This window comes from Maniola jurtina, chromosome Z, assembly GCF_905333055.1.
Source record: "Maniola jurtina chromosome Z, ilManJurt1.1, whole genome shotgun sequence".
Classification (NCBI taxonomy): domain Eukaryota; kingdom Metazoa; phylum Arthropoda; class Insecta; order Lepidoptera; family Nymphalidae; genus Maniola; species Maniola jurtina.
The window spans coordinates 3,482,921-3,508,359 of NC_060058.1; the positions used below are offsets into that span (position 1 = coordinate 3,482,921).

Here is a 25,439-nt window from a genome sequence, read left to right on the forward strand (position 1 = left end):
CTTTGCATTACCGCCTGCTATGGTGTGATTGCAGTCGAACTAATGCCTATTTAGTTTTAAAAAACATTTAACGTAACACAGTGCCTAATGGAGAATTTATCAATATTTTTGACGGTACGAAGTGTGACGCGACAGCGCTCTATTGGTTCGTCAGTCACCTTTACCCTTTCCACACTGTAGAAACATTATTATTTCTTATCCAATTAACAGGTAGTACTGTTATCAGTACTGTATCAGTACTTTACAATAAAATAAAAATTAATTATTATTATAAAAACAATATGTACTCTATGAAATATTTGTTAGTATATTCTCCAACAAGTAGATTGTGATTGTTTGTAAGAATGATAACGAAGGCGGAGAAGGAGCGTGTACGTGGGAAAACAAGTGATCGCATATGAACATAATATTTACGAGTACTTACCAAACGTAACGTAACCACGTATTATACCCACTCTATATTGTATGAACTGATTATTTTTGTAATGTCTCGAATAAACATTTTATTTCTTTCATCAAAAAACGCAATAGTTATTTGTGTTATAAGGGGTCCAAGTAATATTTTGTTCTTTGGGGGCGTTAATTTGAAATCAGAGCAAAGCGAAAAATTCTATAGTAGACTCCTGAGCGTAGCGAGGAATTCAGTATACGCCGCCGGAGAACAAAATAGGTGTGATGAAAAATAAAATAAAACGTGATCACATATGAAACGAGATCATCATATTTTACAGCATTGGAACTACTACAGAGTGTTGCGTTTAACGGTAATGGCTACTTGTCCCTGCCCGCCGATTACCTCCAATACGACCAGCTGAGCATAGAGCCAGTACTGATTGCACTCGCGTTCAACACCAAAGACGATGGTGTACTTTTGTACCAGAACGAAGAGAAACTGACGTATGGCGGCGACTACATCTTAGTGCGAGGTATTCTTCTTCTCTCGAATTTATGGCTTGTCTCAGTGCTAAATAATGATATTTTCAAAATATCTTGTATTTTCTTTTATAGGCTTGTTAACTTCAATACAAGTTATTACTTTGTTATTGTTCATCTGTCCTAATAATGATTGCTTATCTATCGATACAGTTTGACACCCTTGTGATAAAGCAGTTGTTTTGATATTTTGATTTCATTGGTTTTATGCTGTTTGTTATATTCGAAGAGCAGAACTAAATAGTATCATATATTTTTAGTGAACAATAGCGTGGTGGTTGTCGATTGGGACTTGGGTGGTGGAAGGAACAGTCTCTCAATACCTGTCCTCGTTACTGATGAAGAGCGTCACCAGGTATGGAAAATAATTCATTATCATCGTGATCATCTTAATCTTCTATGCGAGCGCGCTCCAATCTTAGACATCATCATTGCTCTGTTTCTCAGGCATGCCGCTCACAAACAATGTCACGATTGCAATCACCTCTGATTGGTTGATGGTGCTCATTATTGGCTACAATGCAGTGTTGCAACAAGAATAAATTAAATTCATATCACTCGTTACAGTGTTTTGAGCTATGTTTTCATTTTAATAAAAACGGCCTCTGTTTTGCAGATAATCGTTAAGTTATATGAAAATGGGCTCGTCGAGTTGACAGTAGATAAAGACACTCGAGCGGCAGCTAGCAACGGAATTTCCAATGTTATGAACGCTGACTCCAAAATCTATTTAGGTAAGTACAAGATTTACTCTATTCCGTATATTGCACCTACTCCACAAATTCACTGTATCAAATCTTCTAAGCAAGATAACATAAAAAATAAACTCACATACAAAAATATCAATTGTTCCACAATTATTAGCCTCGTAGAGAAAATATGTCAGACACAACAAATTGATTTGTTTGATAATCGTAATCATCAGTCATACAACAAATAATACTTAGAGAAAGTAACAAAACACAAAATACACATTTATTTAATTAGCTCTAACACAATTTAATTCTTTTTAGGTGGTATCCCAGACCATCTGAACACTGAGTATAACTACCCAGGTTTTAGAGGTTGTATAGAACAAGTTGAATTCAGCGGTGGACGCAGCGTCAATCTCGGAGACGCTGCTGTTGGAGGCAGAAACACAGAGCGATGCAAAAAGTAAGTTAACTTAAAATCATTCTTCACACACCTAAAGTTTACTTACATACATTTCAATCACACTAATTTTGAAATCATTTCAGAAGAACATTACAATATACTTAATATTGTATTACTTAGTTGTCAAAAGCACGTGAATTTCAGTAGAGAACCGTTTTGCAACATTTATACATGCTTTAATAACTATTATCACCAAATTACTAACACTGGATGGACACTGAACTTCATTTTCATATTACGTGTTACTAACAAAAAAATACCGTTTATTCCATGCTGCTTGGATTTGACAGTTCCATGTTTCCCGACGTTTATCCATTCTTTGAAGAGTTCGAAGTTTTTGAGTCGCCCCCACCTAGATATCACTTTAATTCCAACAATAGACTTACTCCTTCACATGGTCCTTTAGTAATTGCCCTATTGGCGTCCTTAATAAGCTTTACGATATCTTTACATAGAGGACATTTCGTCTCACATTTCCTCTGTTAATTGGAAGTGGTACGTAATCAGTAACTTTATATTCAGTTCATTTATGCAAGGTGAAATCTTTGAAAGCATTTTTCCTTTCGTCTATAATACCTATTAATACCTTCCTCTATGTCTGACACTGGCAACTGCAAAAATCTCACCCTGTATAATGTTTGGTTAATCATTTATTTTCTGGTTAGTTTTCATTCTTAGTTCGTTATGTTCTCTCGACAAACACATTCTGTGTTATGATATTGTGTTGGTTGGGACACGACATAGGCCAAAAGGAATTACACATTTTATATGCAGTTGTGAACTCCACTACAGCATACTATTTCAATCAACATTATGCGCGGAAAATATTCAAGAACAAGATAGGTTGATGTTTTGATCACATAAATCAGCGTTTGGTTTACAAAACTAAGCAATATTTTATACAAAACGCTAACATTTTAAATTATTATTAAGTAAAGTAAGCCTGTACTTTAGTTTTGCAATGTTGCATTTTTTATACAGTTTATATTAACGCACAAATTTGCCTCAAAGTCTGCCCTATAAAAAGGAGATTTTTCAAGAGTTATAACTTTCAAAATAAATATAATTTTAATATAATTATTCTTATTGGGCATAGGCAATGGACGATAAATCGATATCTGACATAGTTAAAGATCTTAAACAACAAAAAAGTAAATAATCAGTGCAATACATTCGTGAGCAGAAGCAAGTAAGAATAACGACGATTGATCGATCGACGCTCCAAATAAAATAGTATGTGACATCGGACCACAATTCGTTACTATTAATTCGTTCTTATATCGAGTACAATAGATATTATACCTACTTGTGTGCATTCGGCTCTAATTTCATTAAACATAATTTCATTTTATTAACCTCATTTCATTTATTTAACTATGAAGTATCTTTTATTATTTATGTTTATAATAATTATTATAATTTACATTTGCAGTAAAATATTGCATTTGCTTGCATTTAATTGGATTTCTATGCAATGGCAAAAATATTATAGCTATAATTAACTTACTTTGCGTTATATACAAAACTTTTGAATACTTGTACCTATCAACGACAAAATGCTTAACTGAGTTTACTTATTTTCCTAGGTTGCTATGGGGGTTCTAACTCAACTAAGCAAAACGAGACATCTACATGACTTAAGGTTAATATTTTTATCTTTGATCAGTTATCATAATAAACTCATTGCCGGCTCACTACTGAGCACGAATCACGAGCTTTTCACTTTAAGCACTCTCAAAATGAGAAGAAATTGGCCTTAGTCTACCACACAGGCCAGGTGCGGATTATCAAAATTCGCACATTTTGAGAACATTATGGGAGAATTTTCAGGAATGCATGTTTTCTTACGATGTTTTCCTTAACATTTAAACCAAGTATTTCAGTATGAAACCAGAATTTGAAGTACTTTTAGCAGATAGGACATAGGACTTCTAATTTGCACAAAATAATGTCAAGCTTAGGAAATCCGTATCATTTTCAAGATTATAAGGCACACAATTTTTGTTTCTATAAGTTCTTAAGTATGGGCTCCGTGGTAGAGATCAGTGTACTGATAAGGTCACCCTTTCTTTTAAAGTGTCTCCCGTGTGATGTTCTTTGTCATATTATAATAAGCAATAAATTACTTCTTTATTATTTACTATCAATGAATAAAATAATTTTAATTTTTTTTCAGATAATAATCTGCTTTATCCAGTCTACTACTACAAAGTCCTTATTGCGAAGGAATATATACTGTAATCTCTCTACGTTATTTAAAAGTTCCAAGCAAAAATGTCAATTGATAAAAAAATTAGTATTTAAGTAGTTATTGCATTTGTTTGATATTCCGTCTCATTTGTTGATTTTATTAGTTCTACGAGAATTATACGGTTTTCAAACTTGTTAAAACATTGGTAGAGATTTTATTATGATGTACCATCGTAATTAGTATTAAGGTAAATTCATCGTTCAGGACAATACTTCTAGCTTAGACTAATTAGATAAAGGGAATAATTAAGACGAGAAACTTCATTGAAAACAAGTTTGTGATAATAATAGTTAAATACTTCGCATACCAGATGAAGCCCTACTCTTCGGAGCGTTATAATGATATAATATTATAATATGGTGCCATAAAATTTGAATGTAATGTAATTGTTGTAGTTAGGAATCTATTTACCATGTTTTTATTTTATCCGCTTTCTATGCTTTCCTTACTATTAAAGAATTACAGATTATTATATCTCAATTGACTTAATGGTCGTCATCGTCTTAATCGACAGACTTCCATTGCTGGATGAAGGTCCTAATCATGTCCGATTTTTTTTTCAATCATCCATTATAAATCACTTGTAAAGCGTCTGACCTTCTTTAACAATATCATGTGCCAAAAATGGTTTGATATAATTTAATTTCTGCCACTGCCATTTTATTTGCTTTTTTGTCCTTATTATTAAGATAAGTAGGTAGCGCTCATTTTTTCTAAAGTGACGAATATTCTACTTCTAAGAGCTTAGATATTATGATTATTATTATTTGTAATATTTTTCAAGAATGTACATTGTTTTATCCAAATCAACTGCGGTCGCATTTAACTTAAATATATCGCCAGTGATTTGTTTATCTCTTTTTACAAATTTTATATATTACGAAAATCGACTTGCATGGAATATGCTTGTTGTATTTAGCTTGGCTAAGAGGAATACTGAGGCACTATATGCAACTTTTAAACGTGGTTATTATAAAAGTACTGACAAAATTATTTTACTATTTAATTTTATGATAAAAAATATTAAAATAAAGAAATATATCAAAATCAAGAATTCACCAGTGCTTTTATATTTATTATGAATTTGTTTAAAAGTTGTCATATTTTCCTGCATGTTATTATTTAATGTTTACTTGTCTACTGCAGCTAAGTAAGCAAATGCAAATAACAATAAAATGAGAACTATCAATAAACGATTAGTTTTATTATACCTACCTCAAAAATCTACCTCACCATCTTTCCTCTAATAATTATTATCTACTAAAATTATTATAGTAGTTTTCCAAGTCTATTTGTAGGGTCCGTGGACTTTTTGTAGTAGCCGGTCCCGTAAGCCCTTCTGGTTACAATCTTCCAACCAATTCACACACTTTTTTTCAGCACCGTAATAAATATCGTTAGGCACAACAGTGACAAATGGATCTGTAAGATCTGATCCTATCACTAAAAAGTCGTTTCTGCCTTTTTTCTGTACGTACGGTTTTTCTAGTCTAAGCGATGCTTTTTTAGAGAGAGTGTCTAAAAGTTCTTGTTCCACCAGCCCTGCTAATAATTCATCTTTCAAATTCACTCTAACTTCTTTTTTTACCGTAGCTTCCCGTTGTAACCAGTCCTTAAAATATTCATCGTCCATAGTATTTGACAAAGTTTTATATAAATATCTCATTTGTTGACTATTTCTATCGTCATTTCTCCGATTGGATTGAATATTCCCTTTAGCACGTGAAATGGCACCAAACAATTTTATAAGATACGCATGCTGAAAATCTTTTTCGTCTGAATCTTGTACATTAATCCGTTTGGACAGTACTAATGAAATGATTGATTCTGAAATAAGCAATATTGCTATCAGTTGGAAACGGTGCATGGTCTCTTAAATATTTAGAAATATGTTCCTAGTCTTGTTAATCAATTCAATATGTAGTCGGATTTGCTGTGCTCAAGCTTCTTATCATACAACGCACCATACAATTAAAATTATATTAGCTGTATTTCTCATTTGAAAAATTAGCCATCCGTAAAATTCTATCGAGTTATGTATTTACCTCAGTCATATACTATTTTCTTTTTGTTGGATATAATGAGAGTATTTTATATTGCTCGTCAATGATAAGATATCCAGGTACTACTCTGTATCAAAATTCAAAATACAAAATATTTTTATTCAATTAGACTTTTACAAGTTCTTTTGAATCGTCAAAAGCATCTACCACTGGTTCGGAATGCTTTTCCTACCGAGAAGAACCAGCAATAAATTCGGCGGTTGCTCTTTTCAAAGATTTGATATACAATATTGTATCTACATAAAATAACGGTGCCTTTAACACTTTATTAAACTTTACGGGCGTCTGGCAGGGGGAGTTCCATGATACTAAGTCTCTGGCAATGTATGGCGTGATATCTAACAGGTACTATTCCGAAGAAAATGTAAAAAATTAGAGATTTTTTATACCTTTATATAAACCTATTATCTCCCAAAGTCACAATGATCCAACTTCATAGTCGCTGATCGTTCCTGCCTGTATTCCCTCTCAGTTTTTTAATCGTCAGTTTTTTTTAAATAACGATGGATGGGCTCTCTCTCCATTATGCTAATTGACGGGGCGCATTAGCAATGTACGATACAAAACAAGTAAGTATTTTATTTGTGTATCTCTTTTAAGAACGATTTAATCTAAAGATAGATAGGTAGGTATACGAAGCATACTTAAGCATACGAAGTTTTTGATTTTATTGTCTCGTGAGGTGTGAAAAGCAGAGTATTGAACGCTGAGGTAATGGTGTCTTTGTCTTGGGCGCCCCTAAACCCCGCGCTTCACTCAGGATTCTATATGCAACACCCTCGCTACCCTCGCGAGCTACTCTAAAATCCCTCGTTACGCTTGCGATTTATCCTGGCGTCCGTAACATAGAGTAAGATATTGCATTACCCTATGTTGGTTAATCATGTTGGATAATCTACTATTGATTTATCGTGCAAAATGTCTCTAAAAATCTTCTGTCTTTACTCTATAGTTCGTGTATCTGGCGAGAAAAAGGGGTGCCATCACTCATCAAAGCGAGATAGACAAACAGACAAACAAAGACAGACAACGAACTTAAGGGTTTCTTTTTCCTTTTGAGGTACGGAACCCTAAAAATTGAGCTATTATTTTGCAGTATCAAAATAAAAATCCATATCCTCATATTTTCCCCGTCTTTTTCAGCACAATTCTTACTGAAATAATAATTGTTTTCGTAAGAAGTAGGTAATCCGTTCAAAAAGGCACCATGTAAGAAAGATCCTGCTTGAGAATATAAATACCTATCGAGACTAAACCTACTTGAAAATATAATCACCTATCGAGACTAAACCTACTTGAGAATATAATTGAGCCTTGCAAAATATCGAACGAACGAAAAACAAAACAAAGCTTTATTATTCTTCACTATATAATTATGCCCGATAGACCTATAGACCGATAGATGTTAGGGTCCCAAGGTGCTGGAATGCCGACCTCAAGCTGGAAAGTGCTGTGTTGGGAGACCCCTCACTAGGTGGGCAGACGACACAAACAAGTCGCAGAAAGCCGCTGGATCCAGGCGGCGTAAAATCTTGGTGTATGGAAGTCCCTGTAAGAGACCTATGTCAAAAGACAACGTCTATCGGTTGACAAAGATGATGATGATGATGATATTATGCCCGTGACTTGGATTGACACGTGCCACGTGGATTTAGGTATTTTAAAAACCCCATAGGAATTCTTTGATTTCCGGGATAAAAACAAGGCTATGCCCCGACTTCGGACCAAATATCTGTACCAAAAACTTAGATGCTGACTGCAACTTTGTCGACGCAGGTTAGGTTTTTGACAATGCCGTAGGAACTCGTTGATTTTCTAAGACAAAAAGTAGCTACCAGGATGCAAGCTATCTCTGAATTATGTTTGGTTAAAATAGGTTTGTTATTAAAATCAATTAAAAGCTAGCATAAAGAGATAAATAGACAGACAGTCAAACTTGCGCAGTAATAATATCATTATGTAGTAGGTATGGATTTTTAAAGGGTTTTTGTTAAAATTAATTTTCCACCGTTTGCCGATAAGTAAGTATAGTTACTAGACGTTAGTATTCTTCCTTTATTTCTCATAATAGTACATTTACAAAACATTACATTAAATTTTCGTACATCTCAAGGTCTTAAGTCTTAAACGGATCGGCATTTTGTAAATGTTTATCGAAGAATTATCAAATAATAATAATTAATTAATAGGTACACTTAGGCTGCCTTCAAAATTACGCGTGAATTGTGCTTTAATATTAATATTACAAGGTACTCGTAATTGAAGGATACACTTTAAGAACTCAGACATAACACAAGTTTGACCTCATTACTTATCAACAGCTGATATTGCAGTCAAGGGCATCTGAATTTTTTTAAATATTCGATTATCTACGTGTCCATACAATTTACGCCAAATATCGTATAAAATGATTTATCGTATAAGGCACATGCTGGGACATGTCCCTTATACGATAAGAATGAGAGTAGCTATTGACTATTTTCACGTTCTTAAGAAACGTACAGTCGTATATGATTTACTTTGCAATAAAAGATATAAATATACTGATAGTTGATGGCTTACTGTGCCTATGGTCGGCGAAAACTCTCTCTCCACTAGTTTGCTGTAGAGAGAAGACAAGTGTAAATTAAAAATTTCTAACACCCCCGACAAGTGAAAGTTACAGTAACTAGAAAAGAGCTGATAGCTTTCAAACGGCTGAACCGATTTTCTTGGATTATAGTTAATAACACTCTCGATCAAGCCACCTTTCAAACAAAAAAAAACTAAATTAAAGTCAGTTTATTAGTTTAGGAGCTACGATACCACAGACAGATACACAGATACACACGTCAAACTTATAACACCCGTCTTTTTGGGTCGGGCGTTAGTAAAATAACGAAGGTCTGGCACTCGCTGGCTCTCTCTCTCTATCAGGGAAAACGTACAAATAAAAGAAAAAAAGTATTTTGATGAGAAGTGTAATTACAAGGTTTGGTTCGTCAGTTCCTTAAATAATGTAATTTAAAACAGCATCTTCTCTTTTGGTTTGTAAGTTAGGAAGAAGTCTCTGTACTGTGGCACTTGTACTGGCGACTGGCCTGGTAATCCGCAGTTAGTTAGAGTCTCGCGGACTTTTTCCTCGTCCAGTTCCTTGGTTTCACATAGGTCTGTGAGAAATTCATTCCATTCATCCCAATCGAGTTCTGTTTTACTAAAACAATTCCAACGTTAAATTAAAGAGGAAACTCATGTTGGTTTTGCGGCTATGGTCAACACCACAGAATTTATAAAATTATTAGAAGCGGTAATTAAATAACTTGCTTCGAAGGCAAACGTCGTGATGAAATTTGTATGCCTGATGTTTTCCTTATAGTTCTCAAAGATGTGTGAGGTTTGCTAATCCACACTTGGCCAGCTTTGTGGACTTCGTATAATTTATTAAGAGCGATCAATGAGGTAATCAAATTAAGAAGAGTGAATTCATAGATAGGTACAAAAGGAATTTGAATCCTATTTGAATACCAACTAATCGAACTTAATGAAGTTCTGTAGACAGTAGACATAGATCAAAGCTGAGATTTATACAGTACCTATCTCACAGATGAATATTTTTTTACTATTTCTATGACCTATCTAGAGACCAAAACCATCTATTCCATTTTGTTCGTTCTGTAAACTCGATTGTAACTTGAATATTTTGGTTAAATCAGATCGAATTTATTTCGGATTATCGATATAATCCAATGAGATATATTTCGGAAAGTATCCCCAAGGACTTTTTGACCTGGTTTCATTCTAATATCGCACCGTATGTCGTTGAAATTCCACAGACTTGCCTTCTCGTTTCTAATCCAAATCGCTAGAATATGGAACGCCCTGCTATAAAATCAGTTTTCTCCTCCACTTTTAATATGGGTACCTTCAAGTCAATAGTGAATAGGCAGCTTCTATAAGTAAGCACGCTCCACCTTAGGCTGCATCATCACTCGCCAGCAGGTCTGATTGCAGCCAAGCACTAATCTATAAATAAATTTAATGACGATAAATCTAACTCATTTTCTTTGTAAGTCTGGCTTTTAGGTTCAAGTAAAATCGTAGTTAAAAATCTTAGCTTTTGGAGAACACCCAAAAATTTGTTTGGAAAATTACAACTCCGCGAAGTATTTTTTGTAGAACTCCCATTGTTTTTGCAAAATTACGACTCCGCGAACTAATATTATGATGTTTTTTTAGTGGCCCAAACAATGCCGAAAATTTTCCTATACACGTAATAGGAAAATTTTGCTGGAAACATACTCAGGCATATTATTTGAATCAGTTGAATCCTATAAAGGTTACATGACAATAAGGGATTTTCATCCTCCGCCACCTTCACGAACGAGAATGTTTTTAAACTCGTAGCTATATTTTATATTATTCGTCATATCACACTTCACACTAATTTTATAACGGCGAAAGTTTGTGTGTATGTGCGTGTGCGCGTGTGTGTGTGTGTGTGTGTATGTTTGTTACTCCTTCACGCAAAAACTACTGGACGGATTTGGCTCAAATTTGGAGTGGAGATAGATAATATCCTGGATTAGCACATAGGCTAGGTACTTTTTATCCCGGAAAATCAAAGAGTTCCCACGGGATTTCGAAAAACCTAAATCCACGCGGGCGAAGTCGCGGGCATCGGCTAGTTCTATCATATTTATCAAAATTTCTTTTCCATCTTTTGATAGAATGTGTACGGAACGTTTGGAGCGGCCGCGTCTAATTAAGAATTAATACATTGTGGGTATGTGCAATTTAGTCTATTATTACCTGCCTTGTTGGCAAGGGACGTGCGGTTGCTCATTAAAATGAGTTAATAATGTATTTGTGTTTCTTTGGTTTTTTATGTGGCTTTTTTTTTCTTATGTATTTTCTTTATTTAGATATAAGTTAGCCCTTGACTGCAATCTCACCTGATGATAAGTGATGTTGCTGTCCAAGACGGAAGCAGGCTGCAATTGTTTAACTAACACTTTGATTTTCCGGGATAAAAAGTAACCTATGTTACTCTCCAGGTCTTTAACTTTAAACATGCAAAAAATTACGTAGATTCGTTTCGACGTAATTGAAGGACAACCCGATAAACAAACTAACTGAAAACTTTCGCATTTATTTTATAAGTATTGGTATATAGATTCGAATTATTATAAAATTCAGCTCTCAAAAAATCACGTCATTGTTAAAAATGTGTCTCTCTGTGACCTTTTCACGGGTCATCTGCTTAACCGATTTTAACGGAATTGAATAAAGAGAACAAAGAGATAATTTGCGTCCTGGAGATAGACATCATTTTTTTCAGTCTAGACAGAGGACACCAAAAAGACTCACCTAAATTTATTAAATGCAATGCCCGTATCCGTCATTGTTAATTTTCTATCGTCCAACAGCTTAGCCTGTCTAAACCAGAAGTCAGAGAAATACAATGTGATAGTTTTGCCATCTCTCTTCTTGTCCATCATCTTGGCAAACTCGTAAAATTGCCCATCTAGTGTCGCTGGTTCTTCCTCTCCCATATCAAGTAAGGGTTTACACTAGATACCGATTTCTTTAAAAAGTTACGATAATTGATTTCACACTTCAAACAGAATCGCTGTTTATAGAGAAAACCCAAAAAACTTTGATATCCGTGCAGTCAAATTATCCTTTTCTGTTTTAAATGCATAGTTTAAGTTCAACAATCTATAAAAGAATTAAATTAACGATCTAAGAAAAATACTTATCTTTGAGTTTGTCAAGTACACAAATGGTACACAATCATCTACAACGCAGAGGCATGTGGGTTTCAAGTTCCGCCAGTCCCACAATAGTTATTTGATAATATTTTAACAGTTTAAAAAGGACTTTTTCCCAAACAGCGGAACAACCATAATAACACCATAACAACTTATAATAATCAACAACCAATATTTTATGAACTACAACTACAAATGACAACAATTCGTCCAAGTGTATCGAAAATAACTTATGGTTGCTATAGATACGTACGATAGTGTCACTCAGTCACCAATCACAATCCATTCACAATCTCAATCATACCTCATGGCTCAATCCTCAATGGTGCAATGAACATTAGTATGAGTATACAAAACATAGAGACAAAACCAAAACCCACAAATTATTGCTTGGCTACACGCTCCGTCTTACTCCGTCCGGCATTGTATAGTTCTTAAACAAATGACTCTATTTTAATTTAATTTTTGTTTGAAAAGTGACTTGATCGAGAGTGTTCTTAGCTATAATCCAAGAAAATCGGTTCAGCCGTTTGAAATTTATCAGCTCTTTTCTAGTTACTGTAACCTTCACTTGTCGGGGGTGTTACAATGGGTGGGTGGGGGGTGGAATTTTGGATAAATAATTATGGATAAACATCGATGTTGGATAAATCATGTCGTAGCATGTGTTGCTGCGTAGCACTGCAGAAGCTCTACGCCCGCCTACGTAGACAACTCGCCTTTGTCGCGGTTCGGAGGATGTTTTATTTACTACGGGGTAAACATACCAGTATTTTTAAGACTTTCTTAGTTATGTAAGGGAAATATATACCTCAAGCAACTACGTAGTATATTTACAATCAATACATATTTATGTGGGTGGCTATACAATAAATAGCTAATATACAACGCGCCTGTGCGAGGTTCAGAAGTTTGCACATCTCACTACATTTGTTACATTTATTAAGTTGCATCCTACAGGAATAGTCGCGTCCACTAAAACCCTAGCTTAAAACATATTTTAGTGATTTACAAGTTACAGTTATAGTGATTTACCAGAGAAGGACCCATTTGAAAGAAGATGCGGTCGACCAATCAATCTTATAGTTACTTTGTATGTACCTATAATAAGTTGTTCTTTTTTACCAGGTTTCTTATTAAGTCACTTTCTTGTTCCTTTGCCTGTTTGGTACAAAGTATACTATCAACTTTAAACTAATTTTTGAGCTGAAACTTGAAACTTTATATACAGCTCACAAATCAAACAGGAGAAAAAAGTTAATAAGCAGAAAATAAATATTTCAACAAAAGAAAATCAATGTACTCAAAAGTAAAAAATAATTATGACTAATGATAATACTTGTAAAATTTCAAACGAAAAACGTGAGGTGTGTGCAATAGATAAGTGGAATCGAAATTATGGAGCTTATTATTACTTAGCTTGTCTTTGAGGAAACTTACATCTTATATTTGGTAGGTACTTAAATCAAATCATTAGCAGTGTAATACAATAATTTTAAGTGGCAGGTGAACTATTCATGGATCATATTATTTAGGTATTATGCATGCGTTCCTCGGGTCCCACGGTTTCCTTTGTAAAGTTTACAATTCCTGTCATAACTATAATCATTACCCTTAGTACAAATTTTTTAAAGTGTGTTTGCTGTGCTTGTTCGTTGGTGTGTTCTTCAGTTACAACGCGACCGAGCAATGGATCGACGTGATTTTTGCATGGATAATGGATATAGTTAAAGACCTGGACAGTCACTGACAAACCATGGGGTTTTTAAAAAACCTAAACCTTTTTTAAAATTCCACGTGAATGAAATCACGGGTATCATCCGTCTGACCGTCTGTTCGTCTGTCGTGTCTGTCAAGAAAACCTATAGGGTAGTTCCCGTTGACCTAGAATCATGAAATTCGGCAGGTAGGTAGGTTTTACAGCACAAGTAAAGGAATAAATCCGAAAACCGTAAATTTAAGCTTCATAACAACAAAAATTAAAATGTGTTCACTAACAAATAATTAGTATTTTAATTAGAATTTTCAAGTAAGTAAGTACCAAGTGGGGTGTCATATGAAAGGACTTATACCTGTGCATTTTTAAACTTTTTATTTATTTTGTGTATAATAGTTTTGATGTATCGTGCAAAATGTCGACAAAATACCCGAGTACAAAACTCTCCTCGGTGCGCGAGTCTGGCTCGCACTTGGCTAGTTTTTATGAGGTGAAAAGCTAATTATTTCCTAATTAGGGTAACAAATTTAACCGTAATTTTCCACTCAGAATTTTGTTTTTTTTTTTATTTTTTTTTTACTAGAGGATGCCCGCGACTTCGTCCACGTGGAGTTAGGTTTTTAAAAATCCCGTGGGAACTTTTTGATTTTCCGGGATAAAAAGTTGCCTATGTCAATTACATTGACGCAAGCTACCTCGGTACCAAATTTTATACAAATCGGTTAAGTGGATGGGTTTTTGGGAATCCCGTGGGAACTCCTTGATTTTCCGGGATAAAAAGTAGCCTATGTCCGTCCCCGGGATATAAGCTAACCCTGTACCAAATTTCGTCAAAATCGGTTAAACTGTTGGGCCGTGAAAAGGTAACAGACAGACAGACAGACACACTTTCGCATTTATAATATTAGTATGGATTCGTGTGTGATCAGTCGACAGACAATAAGCAGATTGGTTATAATAGACTACAGGCCCATGTTTAAAAATGGGTGGGTCATATGAACCACCAGGTGACGTATACAGGACGATATAAGAGCATAAAATAATAAGTTTCAGCACTATGCCGTCACTTGTAAGCTGTCCAACAGAGTGCTGGTGAGAATTGAAAAGTGCAGGTAGAGTGAGTACATTTTGGTCATATATTTTTGTACGGCATTTTTACCATCGATAGATCCATGAAAAATAATAAGAAAGCGCGCAGTGCCGTAAAAAAATGGTGCGCCACAAAGTCAGTAAATGTTTTGATTTTCTGACAATTTCCGGGGTAAATTTGGTCATTTAATTCTGTACGGCACTAGTTTCATACTGTTTCAATACAGCCTCTAATCCATTATTCCGCAACGCCGTACAAAAATCATGCGACAAGGGGAAAAAATTGAGGGTAGCAACCCCCTCTCTTTCCGTGGTCCGGGGGGTGATTTGAGAAAGTACGGCTTTGGTTCCAAAACATTATCTAGCACTCAAAAGTACTATTAAAAATAATGCCGTAAAAAAATTAGTGTTCATTTGAATGTGTATCAATAATTATCTTAATTTCATGGTATACTTAATTTTTAAAGCTGTAAAATCATTTGACTCTGTACGGCAACTTTTTTTTTAACATGATAGTGTAAAATACTATTGTTATATAGTATTGCCGTTCAAAAGAAACTGTTCTAAAAAAAATTATAGATAAATACAAAAACTGAAATTTTTCAAATTATTGCAAAAGTTTAAATATTCATAGATTAATAAAATATAGCAATTTTCTACGCTTTTCCCTTGTTTTAAATAGTATTAAGATAAATAAATTAGGAAAAAATTATGCCGTACATTTTAATGCAGACCATATCTTTTAGGCTGATGAAAATGACGCTACCATTTTAAGGGTAGTACTTTATGGCCATCTGATACTGTACGGCATTAACATATTTTTGAAGAGAACAATTGATAATATGATGAAATCACTATGCCGTCTAACTGAAGTGAACGGGTGTGTATATAATATCCACATCCCCTACAAACCTTTGGACCAACGAAAATGTACGGCATGTAAAAAAATATTATCTATGCATAAAACACTTTCAAAATAAATTAATTTTATGTTGTTTCAAATCACCCCCCGGACCACGGAAAGAGAGGGGGTTGCTACCCTCAATTTTTTCCTCTTGTCGCATGATTTTTGTACGGCGTTGCGGAATAATGGATTAGAGGCTGTATTGAAACAGTATGAAACTAGTGCCGTACAGAATGAAATGACCAAATTTACCCTGGAAATTGTCAGAAAATCAAAACATTTACTGACTTTGTGGCGCACCATTTTTTTACGGCACTGCGCGCTTTCTTATTATTTTTCATGGATCTATCGATGGTAAAAATGCCGTACAAAAATATATGACCAAAATGTACTCACTCTACCTGCACTTTTCAATTCTCACCAGCACTCTGTTGGACAGTTTACAAGTGACGGCATAGTGCTGAAACTTATTATTTTATGCTCTTATATCGTCCTGTATACGTCACCTGGTGGTTCATATGACCCACCCATTTTTAAACATGGGCCTGTAGTCTATAATGATCACTTATGACTTTACAGAGTCTAAGGACCAGTGTCCTTAGATCTGCACCTTATCGCGCACATTTGCCCGCCTCAGACGCTTTATACGTTCCATTGTTAACAGGCTATGTGCCAGTTGATTAAGGTGCCTCAACAAGTGTTCCCGATATTTAGTATTATACTTATTGACTAGCTGATGCCCGCAGCTTCGCCCGCGTGGATTGGTCAGATCCCCTGCAGCATCAGGATTGAGGAGTTGGAATCCAAATTTTTTAAGAAACAATGTCGCAAAGTTCCTCTATCGATTAAAAAAAAAATGACGCAAATCGGTTCAGAAATTTCGGAGATTTCGTTGCACATAGGTAGAAAAACACAACTCCCTTCTTGAAAGTCGGTTAAAAAAGTAGCCTATGTTACACCCTGGTCAATCCTCTACTTGTATGTAAAAATCCCGTTAAAATCGGTTCAGCCGTTCCGAAGATTAGCCTTTTCAAACAGACAGACAGACAGACAGACAGACAGACAGACAGACAAAAATTTTAAAAACGTGTGATTCAGGGATGGTATCGTTCAAATAACCATATGACCTTAATATGTGGTAGTTATTTCGAAATTACAGACAGACACTCCAATTTTATTTATTAGTATAGATTTCCTTAATCACTGTTGGTATTCATCAAAATTCTATGGTATAAATGTTATAAGAAGACGCACGCACTTGCGATAAAATGCGCAAAAACAAAATCCACTGAGCCGCAGCGTAATTTAAAGCTTGAATTTTTTTAACCCCCGACCCAAAAAGAGGGGTGTTATAAGTTTGGCTTGTGTATCTGTGTGTCTGTGTATCTTTCTGTGGCATCGTAGCTCCTAAACTGATAAACTCATTTTAATTTATTTTTTTTCGTTTGAAAGGTAGCTTGATCGAGAGTGTTCTTAGATGTAATCCAAGAAAATCGGTTCAGCCGTTTGAAAGTTATCAGCTCTTTTCTAGTTACTGTAACTTTCACTTGTCGTGGGTGTTATAAATATTCAATTTACACTTGTGTAAAGTATAAAATATGTGTACATGCTGACCAACTCTGCAAAAAAATCACGCGGGCGGCTGCTCAGGAATCAGGATATATTGAAAGGAAAACGTCACGCTCCTTCATTCGCTTCGTCTACCGCGTCGGTAGCGGTAGAATCAGAAAATAATATTGACAAAGAATAGGAAATAAAATGGTTATGCATAATATACCTTCCCTAAGGGAGTTTGATGCGTGATAAATCCTTTGATACGCCCTTTAGGCCGTAATAAAAGGCAAATAAAGAATGGTCTCGGCGAAAAATGGGTAGAAAGTGACAAATTTCGCAAGGAATTTTATTCACAGTGCGTACTAGACAAGATTCGGTACGCGGCTCTTTTTACCTATTTACATAGTAATTTAAAATATTTTTGTTATAATACGTACCATGGTTTCATTGTGAATGATTTGTTTATTTTTTTGTGTTTTTATTTCGTCGAGGAGCTGTATGATCGTTTATGTCTTTGCTGTGTACTTCTTTTGACAAAAATAATTATATTATTCCATGGATATATTACGTTCATATTAAATGTTGTGTAAAATTCATTCTCGCTGATGAAGGAAAGAAGAGAATATAACCCATGAGAATGAAGGCTATTGTAAGTTAAAGCCAAGCGCCAATTGTTTTAAGTCGTCAACCGCTATGTTAACGGACCTATATTAAGTACATGTTTTACATTATAGATACCTATTATTGGGTTACCGTCACTATTACCGTTTAATTATAATATCACTAGTGAGATTGTAATATCACGGCTTTGACAATATACCTGCGACATGTACACTACTTCGTAATTTACTTTGAAAATTATTTATGGTTTAAATAAATTTTTATACTTACCAGAGCATATGAGGAGCTCACGAACATAACGGTGTAATAGCACGAAATAAATTTTTTCAAAAGCAGAAAAAAAAACTGAATGAAAGCTTTTGAAATTTAACTATAATTATACAATTTTGGTCGATATCAAGAAATTCGACTCAATCTCATTGCAGTTCTTGGCCATTTTTCTTAGGAAAGAGGTCAGATTTGTATCTGTGGGCTAAAAATACTAAAGTGGGATTAAAGAAAAAATATTTTGATCTTGTGTACTTATATTTATTTAAGCATTTTGCTCGCCAGCTTCTCATATAGATATAATCTAAATAAATTCATTAAGCTTTTCTGTTGTAGACTAAACAAGATATTGCAAAACAAACGAGGATTCTTGATATATGTGGATGCTTAATATCCGCAATTGCAATATTGACATCCATGATTATATACCGCGCTATTCCGTAAGTAGATAAAATAATTAGATACCTACCTAAATTTACCTAATATTTAGAATATTATTAGCTGGTAATCAGTTGTTGTTTAGAATACTATATTGTTCCTTACTAGAATCCAGGAACGCCTCTCCGTAGGAAAGTTTAAAAGGCATTAAAATAGATAGTTCAAAATAGCATTTGTCCAAGAAACAATAATTACAATTCGCACTTACGAAAACTTGTGTAGGTTACCACACATATTTAAAAATAAATGTTAGGAAAAAAAAACCTTCACTCAATATACGTCAAGACTGTTTGTTTATGTATGGTTTATGTTGTAAGAAAAATAAAAACCTATTTTTACGAAGGAACTCGTGTCGTTTAATTATTTCATCATCAACGCACGGAGGATGCCTTACTTGAGTAAATCTTTATTAAAAATTGTTCAAAATAACATGGAACAAAAAGGTTCCCCTAATAAATTGTTATCATTGGGTTCCCCAGTCAGCACGAAGCTGCAGCAAGCTACAGTGTTGATTTTCAGGAGGAACCTTAAAGTGTTCATACAAATAGACGTCCAACGGTGAGCTTATTATGATTATCGTATATTTTTAAACATACTTAGTACTTAATACTATAATAAAAACTACATAACTAAACGAGTTTCTAATTATACTGGTTAATAGAATTACTACATTTAAGGCGGATTTATATTTGACTGACGTGACGACACGTGTCGTGTTCTGACGCATCAGGATAATATTTCGAATCAATACTAACGCAGCTCTAGAAAAGGTCTAACGTTTAAAATGTTCTTCTATCAAGCGATGCGACTCTGACGCGTCATAATACAGCACTGACGCGCGCACGTTAATCTGACGTGTCGTGATGGCGCCGTTTCCGCACCCCCCGCAACCCACCGCTCTGACGCGAATCGGGATCGGTTCTGACGCGACACATCAGATGCCATCACGTCACGTCATAACACATCAATGTAAACGTTTCCATACAAAATGTATGATACCGATTCAGTTCTGATGCGTCACGACACGACACGTCAGTCAAATATAAATCCGCCTTTAATAGTACCCTCTGTTAAATAGAGCATGCTTTATCTGTTTTAGAGCGCTACAACATCAGAGAACAACTATCCATTTATTTTTGTTTGGAGCTATGCTCACCAACGTTATTGTACAACTCTTACTCTACACCGATCAGGTAATAGTCAATGGATTTGATGAATCACTATTCGGAGGCATGGAAGTATACAGGGGGATCAACAACACTGTAAGTTAATGAAATGAAATGAAATGATTTATTAATCAAACTTTTACATGTGAGTTTCATGGAGTCCTGGCCCCAATATTAGGACAGCCCGTATTATAGAGGCCAGTGCCTTCCCATACAATTGTTTTTAATTAAGATTGATTAGAATAACATAATAGTTTACATAAAATAAAACTGTAGGTACCTGGACGATTTCGGTACGTTAATTAATAAAGTATTTTGAAAATATTTATCGGAGAAGGATACCTACTGTGTATTATAATCGATGTAGCGCCCAAAACAGTATTTTTTAATTTTTGTCTTTCTGTCCGTTCTGCATGCATCACGCTCTTCAACCAAAAACATGATGTTTTTTATTTTCTAAGGCTTTTGTGTGAAGATGGTGGACGTATTAATAAAAAAAATTGATTTTTATTTTCAGCAATATGTTTGTGAAGTATTTTACTTCGTTCAGGAATATTCCATGTCTACGATATTCATGTGGATCCTTATTGATGCTGTTTTTATATCACGCTGTTTCTCTTGTAACACCGTACGATTCACATTTCCGTTGATTCGATACGCTGCTTTAAGCTGCCTTCTTCCTCTCCTGAACGTGGCCATCTGGGCTGCTCTTACAGGCTATTTTTTTGAGACAGAAACTAAGGTTGAGTAAGTAAAACGTTTGTTATATTAATTATCTAGCAATGCATACGTTGCAATGCCTTTTTCAATGTGAAGTGGTGATAACAAAAATTACCGGCTGAGTTTGTTGACCGACACTTCTCTGACCTGGGCGCATTTGGAACCCTCGAAGCTTTAGTTCTGAGTTTACGTAATTTACTAACATAATTATCTGTGTCTTTTATACATACAAATAAGTAACATTTAAATGTTGCTTCAACTATAATGATTGTTCGATGTTTTACGGTATATTCAAGAGAACAATTGTTTCCAGCTGCTGGTTTGGCTACAACTTTAATAAACTGTATTGGATATTGCAAGGACCACGCTTATTTGTTATTTTGGTAAGCAGAATGTTTTTTATCTAATAAATTATTGAAGTATATATTTTGTAAAGTGCGAAGACAGAAGTTTGCGAATGGTTTCCTAAATGTTGGGAAACTACATGACCCAAGACAAGGCAAAGGTCGATTGTGTGAAACTGAATGAGGGGATGACTGAGAAAGTCATCTGGCGTAACACATTTAAAAAGTTGAAAAGTTTCTCATACAATTTTCTATTGCAGATAAACGCGCTTCTTCTTGCTTACATAATGAAGATATTGATACCAAAGTTAAAAAGGACTCGCAAAGCTGACATGGGGAAACTAAAGTAAATAATATCTTTATTATCGTCACCATATTGATCAACCCATTACTCACTACTGAGCACTAGTCTCCTCTCAGGAAAAACATAGCCATAGTATATCACGCTGGTCAAGTGTGGATTGGAAGACTTTATAAACCTTTTAGAACGTTTTGTAGAGTAAGATTTATCCAAAACACTATACTCACCCCTGCAAGCATTCTACCCCATAAGCTGTTTCAGTCGACACACAATCGATACACCATTATCACAACCCATTGCCAGCGCACTACTGAGAACGAATATTCTTTCGCTGGCCAAATGCGGATTCACAACTCTCAAGCATGCAGGTTTCCTCACTATATTTTTCTTCTTTAATTGGTTGCAAGCAATAACTAATCACAAGCTGTGATAGCCTAGTGGCTAGAACGTCCGTCTTCTAATTGGAGGTCGGGAGTTAGCACCACTAACTTTTCAGTTATGTGCGTTTTAAGCAATTAAATATCACTTGCTTTAACGGTGAAGGAAAACATCGTGAGGAAACCTGCATGCCTGAGAGCTCTACATGTTCTCAAAGGTGTGTGAAGTCTGCCAATCGTTTGGCCAGCGCGGCAGACTATGGCCTAAACCCTTCTCATTCTGAGAGGAGACCCGTCCTCAGTAGTGGAGCGGAAATGGGTTGATCATAATTGATTGATGAATAACTAATCGCATAGCTCCGAAAAGCTAAGTACCTACACCTATAATTTTTTTTTTTTCAATAACAGGCTTGCAGTGAAAACGACTATCTGTCTACTTGTACTATTGGTGTTGACAAGTGCTTGCTCTATGATTGAAACAGACACCTGGACAATCGACGCATGGGTGTTTGCCCTATGGAGCTATACCGCGCATTTTTTTCGATCATTCCAAGGGTTAATTACCATTGTACTCTACTGTTGCTTGAACCACGAGGTAAGAACGATAACTATAATTTATATATTTTGTATTATTTTTACATTATATCATATTTTTTGTTGTAATTTATTTTTATTGAAAATATTACCTACAATAAAACTTAAAGCTGGCCTTATCTAATTACTATACATCATCCTACACCCCACTCGATACAATAGCAAAAAAAAAATCTATTGACTTCCACTTTTTTTCGATGTTAAATCCGTTAGGTCAATTTTTTCTTATAAAATATAGCCTATGTTACCCGGACCTTTACAACGACTCAATTGATACCTCATTCATCAAAATCGGCCCTGTAGTTTAGACACTACGGTGAAGCACACAGAATCTGGATACAAACATATACATACATGCATAGACTGCTAAAATCATAACCCTTCCTTTTGGCTTTGCCGCAGTCGGGTAAAAAGAAAATAGCGCGTGGCCGATCACCCACTCGTCGGTCTGATCAGGTGGTCACCATAATTTTATTATTGTTTCAGGTGCAAGAGACAGTTAGACGATGGCTGAATTTGTTTCCTCGACAACGTTCTCCTGAAAACAATGCGGGGAATCGAACTCAGGACATCGAACAGCAGGCGACTGTATCGATGATACACAACCCTCTGTGCTCTGACACCAAGTATATTAATTATTGCCTATCTTACTAACATAAATGATCATCACATTGTCCTGCAAGCCTGTAGAAGTTCACTGTTGACAGTTGAACATAGACTCTAATAATGGCGTATACATGAAACTCGCTTTTTCGAGTATCCACCCTAGGGGATATTTTTTTAGGGGGATATAAACGGATTATAACTCTACATTTTTCTCGAACTCTCAACGGCCCATACCGTAACAAGCTTGCGATTCCGACGCTATGCCTCAGGAAGGTCCAAAAGTCATTTGTGGGAATCTTTTATAACAAAATTCTGCAATCAATTTTGGACTTGCCTTTACAGAAGTTTAGAAATCTATCAAAACTATGCCCCTGAGAAAAGCATACTATACAATCGAAGATTATGTAAATGATAAAAGATCGTGGATTCGACCTGCAGCTCGCTCCAGCAATGTGCGTGACTTCAATTACTTTTATACGTGGCATAATATGAAATCTTTGAAAAGTGCAACCGCTAAGTTTCTTGTTAGTTCTTCTTGGTAGGAAAGGCATTCCGAACCAGAGGTAGATAGATGCTTTTTGACGATTCAAAAGTACTTGTAAATATTTAATTGAATAAAAATATTTTGAATTCTTGAATTTTGAATACCTTTTTCCAGTGAACGACGGCAAAGCACGGTATCCAGCCGTCGCATGCTAAGAAGGTTCCATGAGATTTATGATCAACGCGACACTCTAGGCCCAGAAATTATTGAGATGAATGTGTAAGTAAACAGCATTTTTTTATAATCAATAGGTATAGCTTAAATAACCCAGTAACTAGTCAAATTAAACAAACATTTTGGCTGCTTAGGGGTAAAACGGTACGAAAAATTGATTTATCCCCTTGAATCATACCTTTTTAAAGTTGTTTTAAAACCCTTATGCAATTAATTATTATCAGACAGTTTTAGAAAAAACTACCGTTTAAGAATTGATGGGCACCAATGTTCTTAAAAACTAACCGTAGTAGTAACGGGATAATATTATGTACCTGACCAGATTTTAAGAATGTAATAATAATGACTTTTATATTTTTCGTTGCAGCTATCGAGACGAGCCTGGACCGTCTAGAATTTCTCAAGAACGGGATAGGCCAAATCCAAGTAGCTCTGAAGAATTTGATTCAGACTCAGACTCTGACTCTGACGCAAGCTCTAACCGGTAAGTCAACAAATAGGTAAATAGTTAAGTACCTAAGTAACATATCTATGTTTAAGGAAAACGCTGCTTCTATAATAGCAAAAGCGAGCGAGCGTCCGAAGTCCAACAGGCACGCACGTAATTCGCCTTCCCTTGTCTTTAGGTACAGCAAGGCGCAAGGCCCACTGACGGAGTGGAGGGGCGGCAAGGCGCGGCTCCTATTTTTTATCAACTTAAACTAAGCTTTGACAAACGGATGAAATTATTATATTAAAATGAATCCGTTCAAGCACTCGCGGCGTATGAGTCGCAATGGCGCGCCGCGCGAGCCGTCGCACGCGGATCCAACTTATCGTCTGTCTAGCTTTAACAGGATGATCCAGTGGCAGAACATTAATTTATATGAAGCTATTCATACTTCTCTGAAACCGATTGTGTGTCAAAATGTTCTGTCATTGAAACATCCGATTAAAATCCGGCCTCACAGCCGACAAGATATGGGGACGGGCTGTCAGCCGACTTTCGGCCATGTTATCGTACATCGGCTGCCACACGGCGCACCACTCCTCTATTCGCCGCCAGTGCAGCGTTTGCGAGCGCGCTGCAAATCTACTCGTCGCCACTCGCTCGCTCGGTCTGCGCTGACCCTAACAGTATATTTATTTATTTATTTTAAAGGCACGTCCACACTTATAAAAATAGCGCGGATTGACAATGTACATACGCATAACTTTTACTTTATTTCCACAGATATAGAAGAAAGAAAGTTAGCTTCAGTGATGAACAAGACCCAGATCAAGAGTGAATAAGGACCACCATATTCAATTTTAAATAACACAGGGAAAAGTAACTTTGAGACTATAATATTATTGTAGGGACCTAAAAAACTAATAGAGATAGTTAGATATTATACTAATTTAGAATTACTTAAGTATTATAATCATTCAGTATACTGGTAATGCAACGTAAACTTTACGATTATTATTATTATATTATATTATCATTTACCGGTAACCCTTATTTTTAACCGACTTCCAAAAAAGGAGGAGGTTCTCAATTCGTCGGAATCTTATGTATGTTCCCCGATTACTCAAAGACCCCTGGACCGATTTGGAAATTATTATTTTTGTTTGAAAGGGTTTGAAAGGTGCAGGTGGTCCCATATAAATTTGGTGAAGATCTGATGAATATCTTCGGAGATGGAGAACAGAACTCCTCAATGGATAGGAACAAATTGCTCGTGATCAGTGTAATAGCTTAGTAAACAGTAGGGTTTTAACTGGGCATAGCATATTATAGTACAGTGGGGCCACTAAAAATTGTGAAATACAAAATTTTCAAAAGAAAAATAAAACCGACTTCAAAAACCACAAACACTAAAAAGTAAAAAATAACTTTTGTTTAGCTA

The 25,439-nt window shown here is 35.4% G+C and overlaps 3 protein-coding genes across 21 annotated transcripts in view; 2 read left to right on the plus strand and 1 right to left on the minus strand.

The window, feature by feature from the left end:
- LOC123880334 (basement membrane-specific heparan sulfate proteoglycan core protein-like) overlaps positions 1 to 4,344 on the plus strand; it is a 189,292-nt gene extending 184,948 nt beyond the window's left edge. For all 19 annotated transcript variants that reach the window (XM_045928408.1, XM_045928397.1, XM_045928398.1 and 16 more), the window contains 6 exons: positions 732 to 926; positions 1,194 to 1,288; positions 1,550 to 1,667; positions 1,947 to 2,088; positions 3,675 to 3,730; positions 4,265 to 4,344. In XM_045928408.1, the coding sequence (XP_045784364.1) occupies positions 732 to 926; positions 1,194 to 1,288; positions 1,550 to 1,667; positions 1,947 to 2,088; positions 3,675 to 3,693 (569 nt within the window). In that variant the 3' untranslated portion in view covers positions 3,694 to 3,730; positions 4,265 to 4,344. The remainder of the gene's footprint in view (positions 1 to 731; positions 927 to 1,193; positions 1,289 to 1,549; positions 1,668 to 1,946; positions 2,089 to 3,674; positions 3,731 to 4,264) is intronic.
- Positions 4,345 to 9,346: 5,002 nt separating this feature from the next.
- LOC123880379 (tubulin polymerization-promoting protein homolog) lies at positions 9,347 to 12,357 on the minus strand. Its single transcript, XM_045928489.1, has 2 exons — positions 11,749 to 12,357; positions 9,347 to 9,595 (listed from the first exon to the last, which is right to left on the minus strand). Exons 1-2 carry the CDS (start codon positions 11,931 to 11,933, stop codon positions 9,406 to 9,408), a joined length of 375 nt encoding a protein of 124 aa, XP_045784445.1. The 5' UTR covers positions 11,934 to 12,357; the 3' UTR covers positions 9,347 to 9,405.
- A 5,696-nt stretch (positions 12,358 to 18,053) lies between these two features.
- LOC123880458 (PDF receptor-like) lies at positions 18,054 to 25,001 on the plus strand. Its single transcript, XM_045928585.1, has 12 exons — positions 18,054 to 18,065; positions 18,641 to 18,744; positions 19,127 to 19,300; positions 19,842 to 20,004; positions 20,426 to 20,655; positions 20,942 to 21,002; positions 21,233 to 21,318; positions 22,059 to 22,245; positions 22,731 to 22,870; positions 23,509 to 23,613; positions 23,936 to 24,052; positions 24,782 to 25,001. Exons 1-12 carry the CDS (start codon positions 18,054 to 18,056, stop codon positions 24,834 to 24,836), a joined length of 1,434 nt encoding a protein of 477 aa, XP_045784541.1. The 3' UTR covers positions 24,837 to 25,001.
- Positions 25,002 to 25,439: the final 438 nt, after the last annotated feature.

Excerpts from the sequence above, each read along its gene's own strand:
- LOC123880379 (XM_045928489.1), bottom strand. The coding sequence starts at position 11,933 with ATGGGAGAGGAAGAACCAGCGACACTAGATGGGCAATTTTACGAGTTT. Across the intron at positions 9,596-11,748 it reads ATTGCATTTAATAAATTTAG|TAAAACAGAACTCGATTGGG; the intron begins GTGAGTCTTTTT and ends GAATTGTTTTAG.
- LOC123880458 (XM_045928585.1), top strand. Across the intron at positions 18,745-19,126 it reads ATTATATACCGCGCTATTCC|GATGCCTTACTTGAGTAAAT; the intron begins GTAAGTAGATAA and ends CAACGCACGGAG. Across the intron at positions 21,319-22,058 it reads GCTGACATGGGGAAACTAAA|GCTTGCAGTGAAAACGACTA; the intron begins GTAAATAATATC and ends TTTCAATAACAG.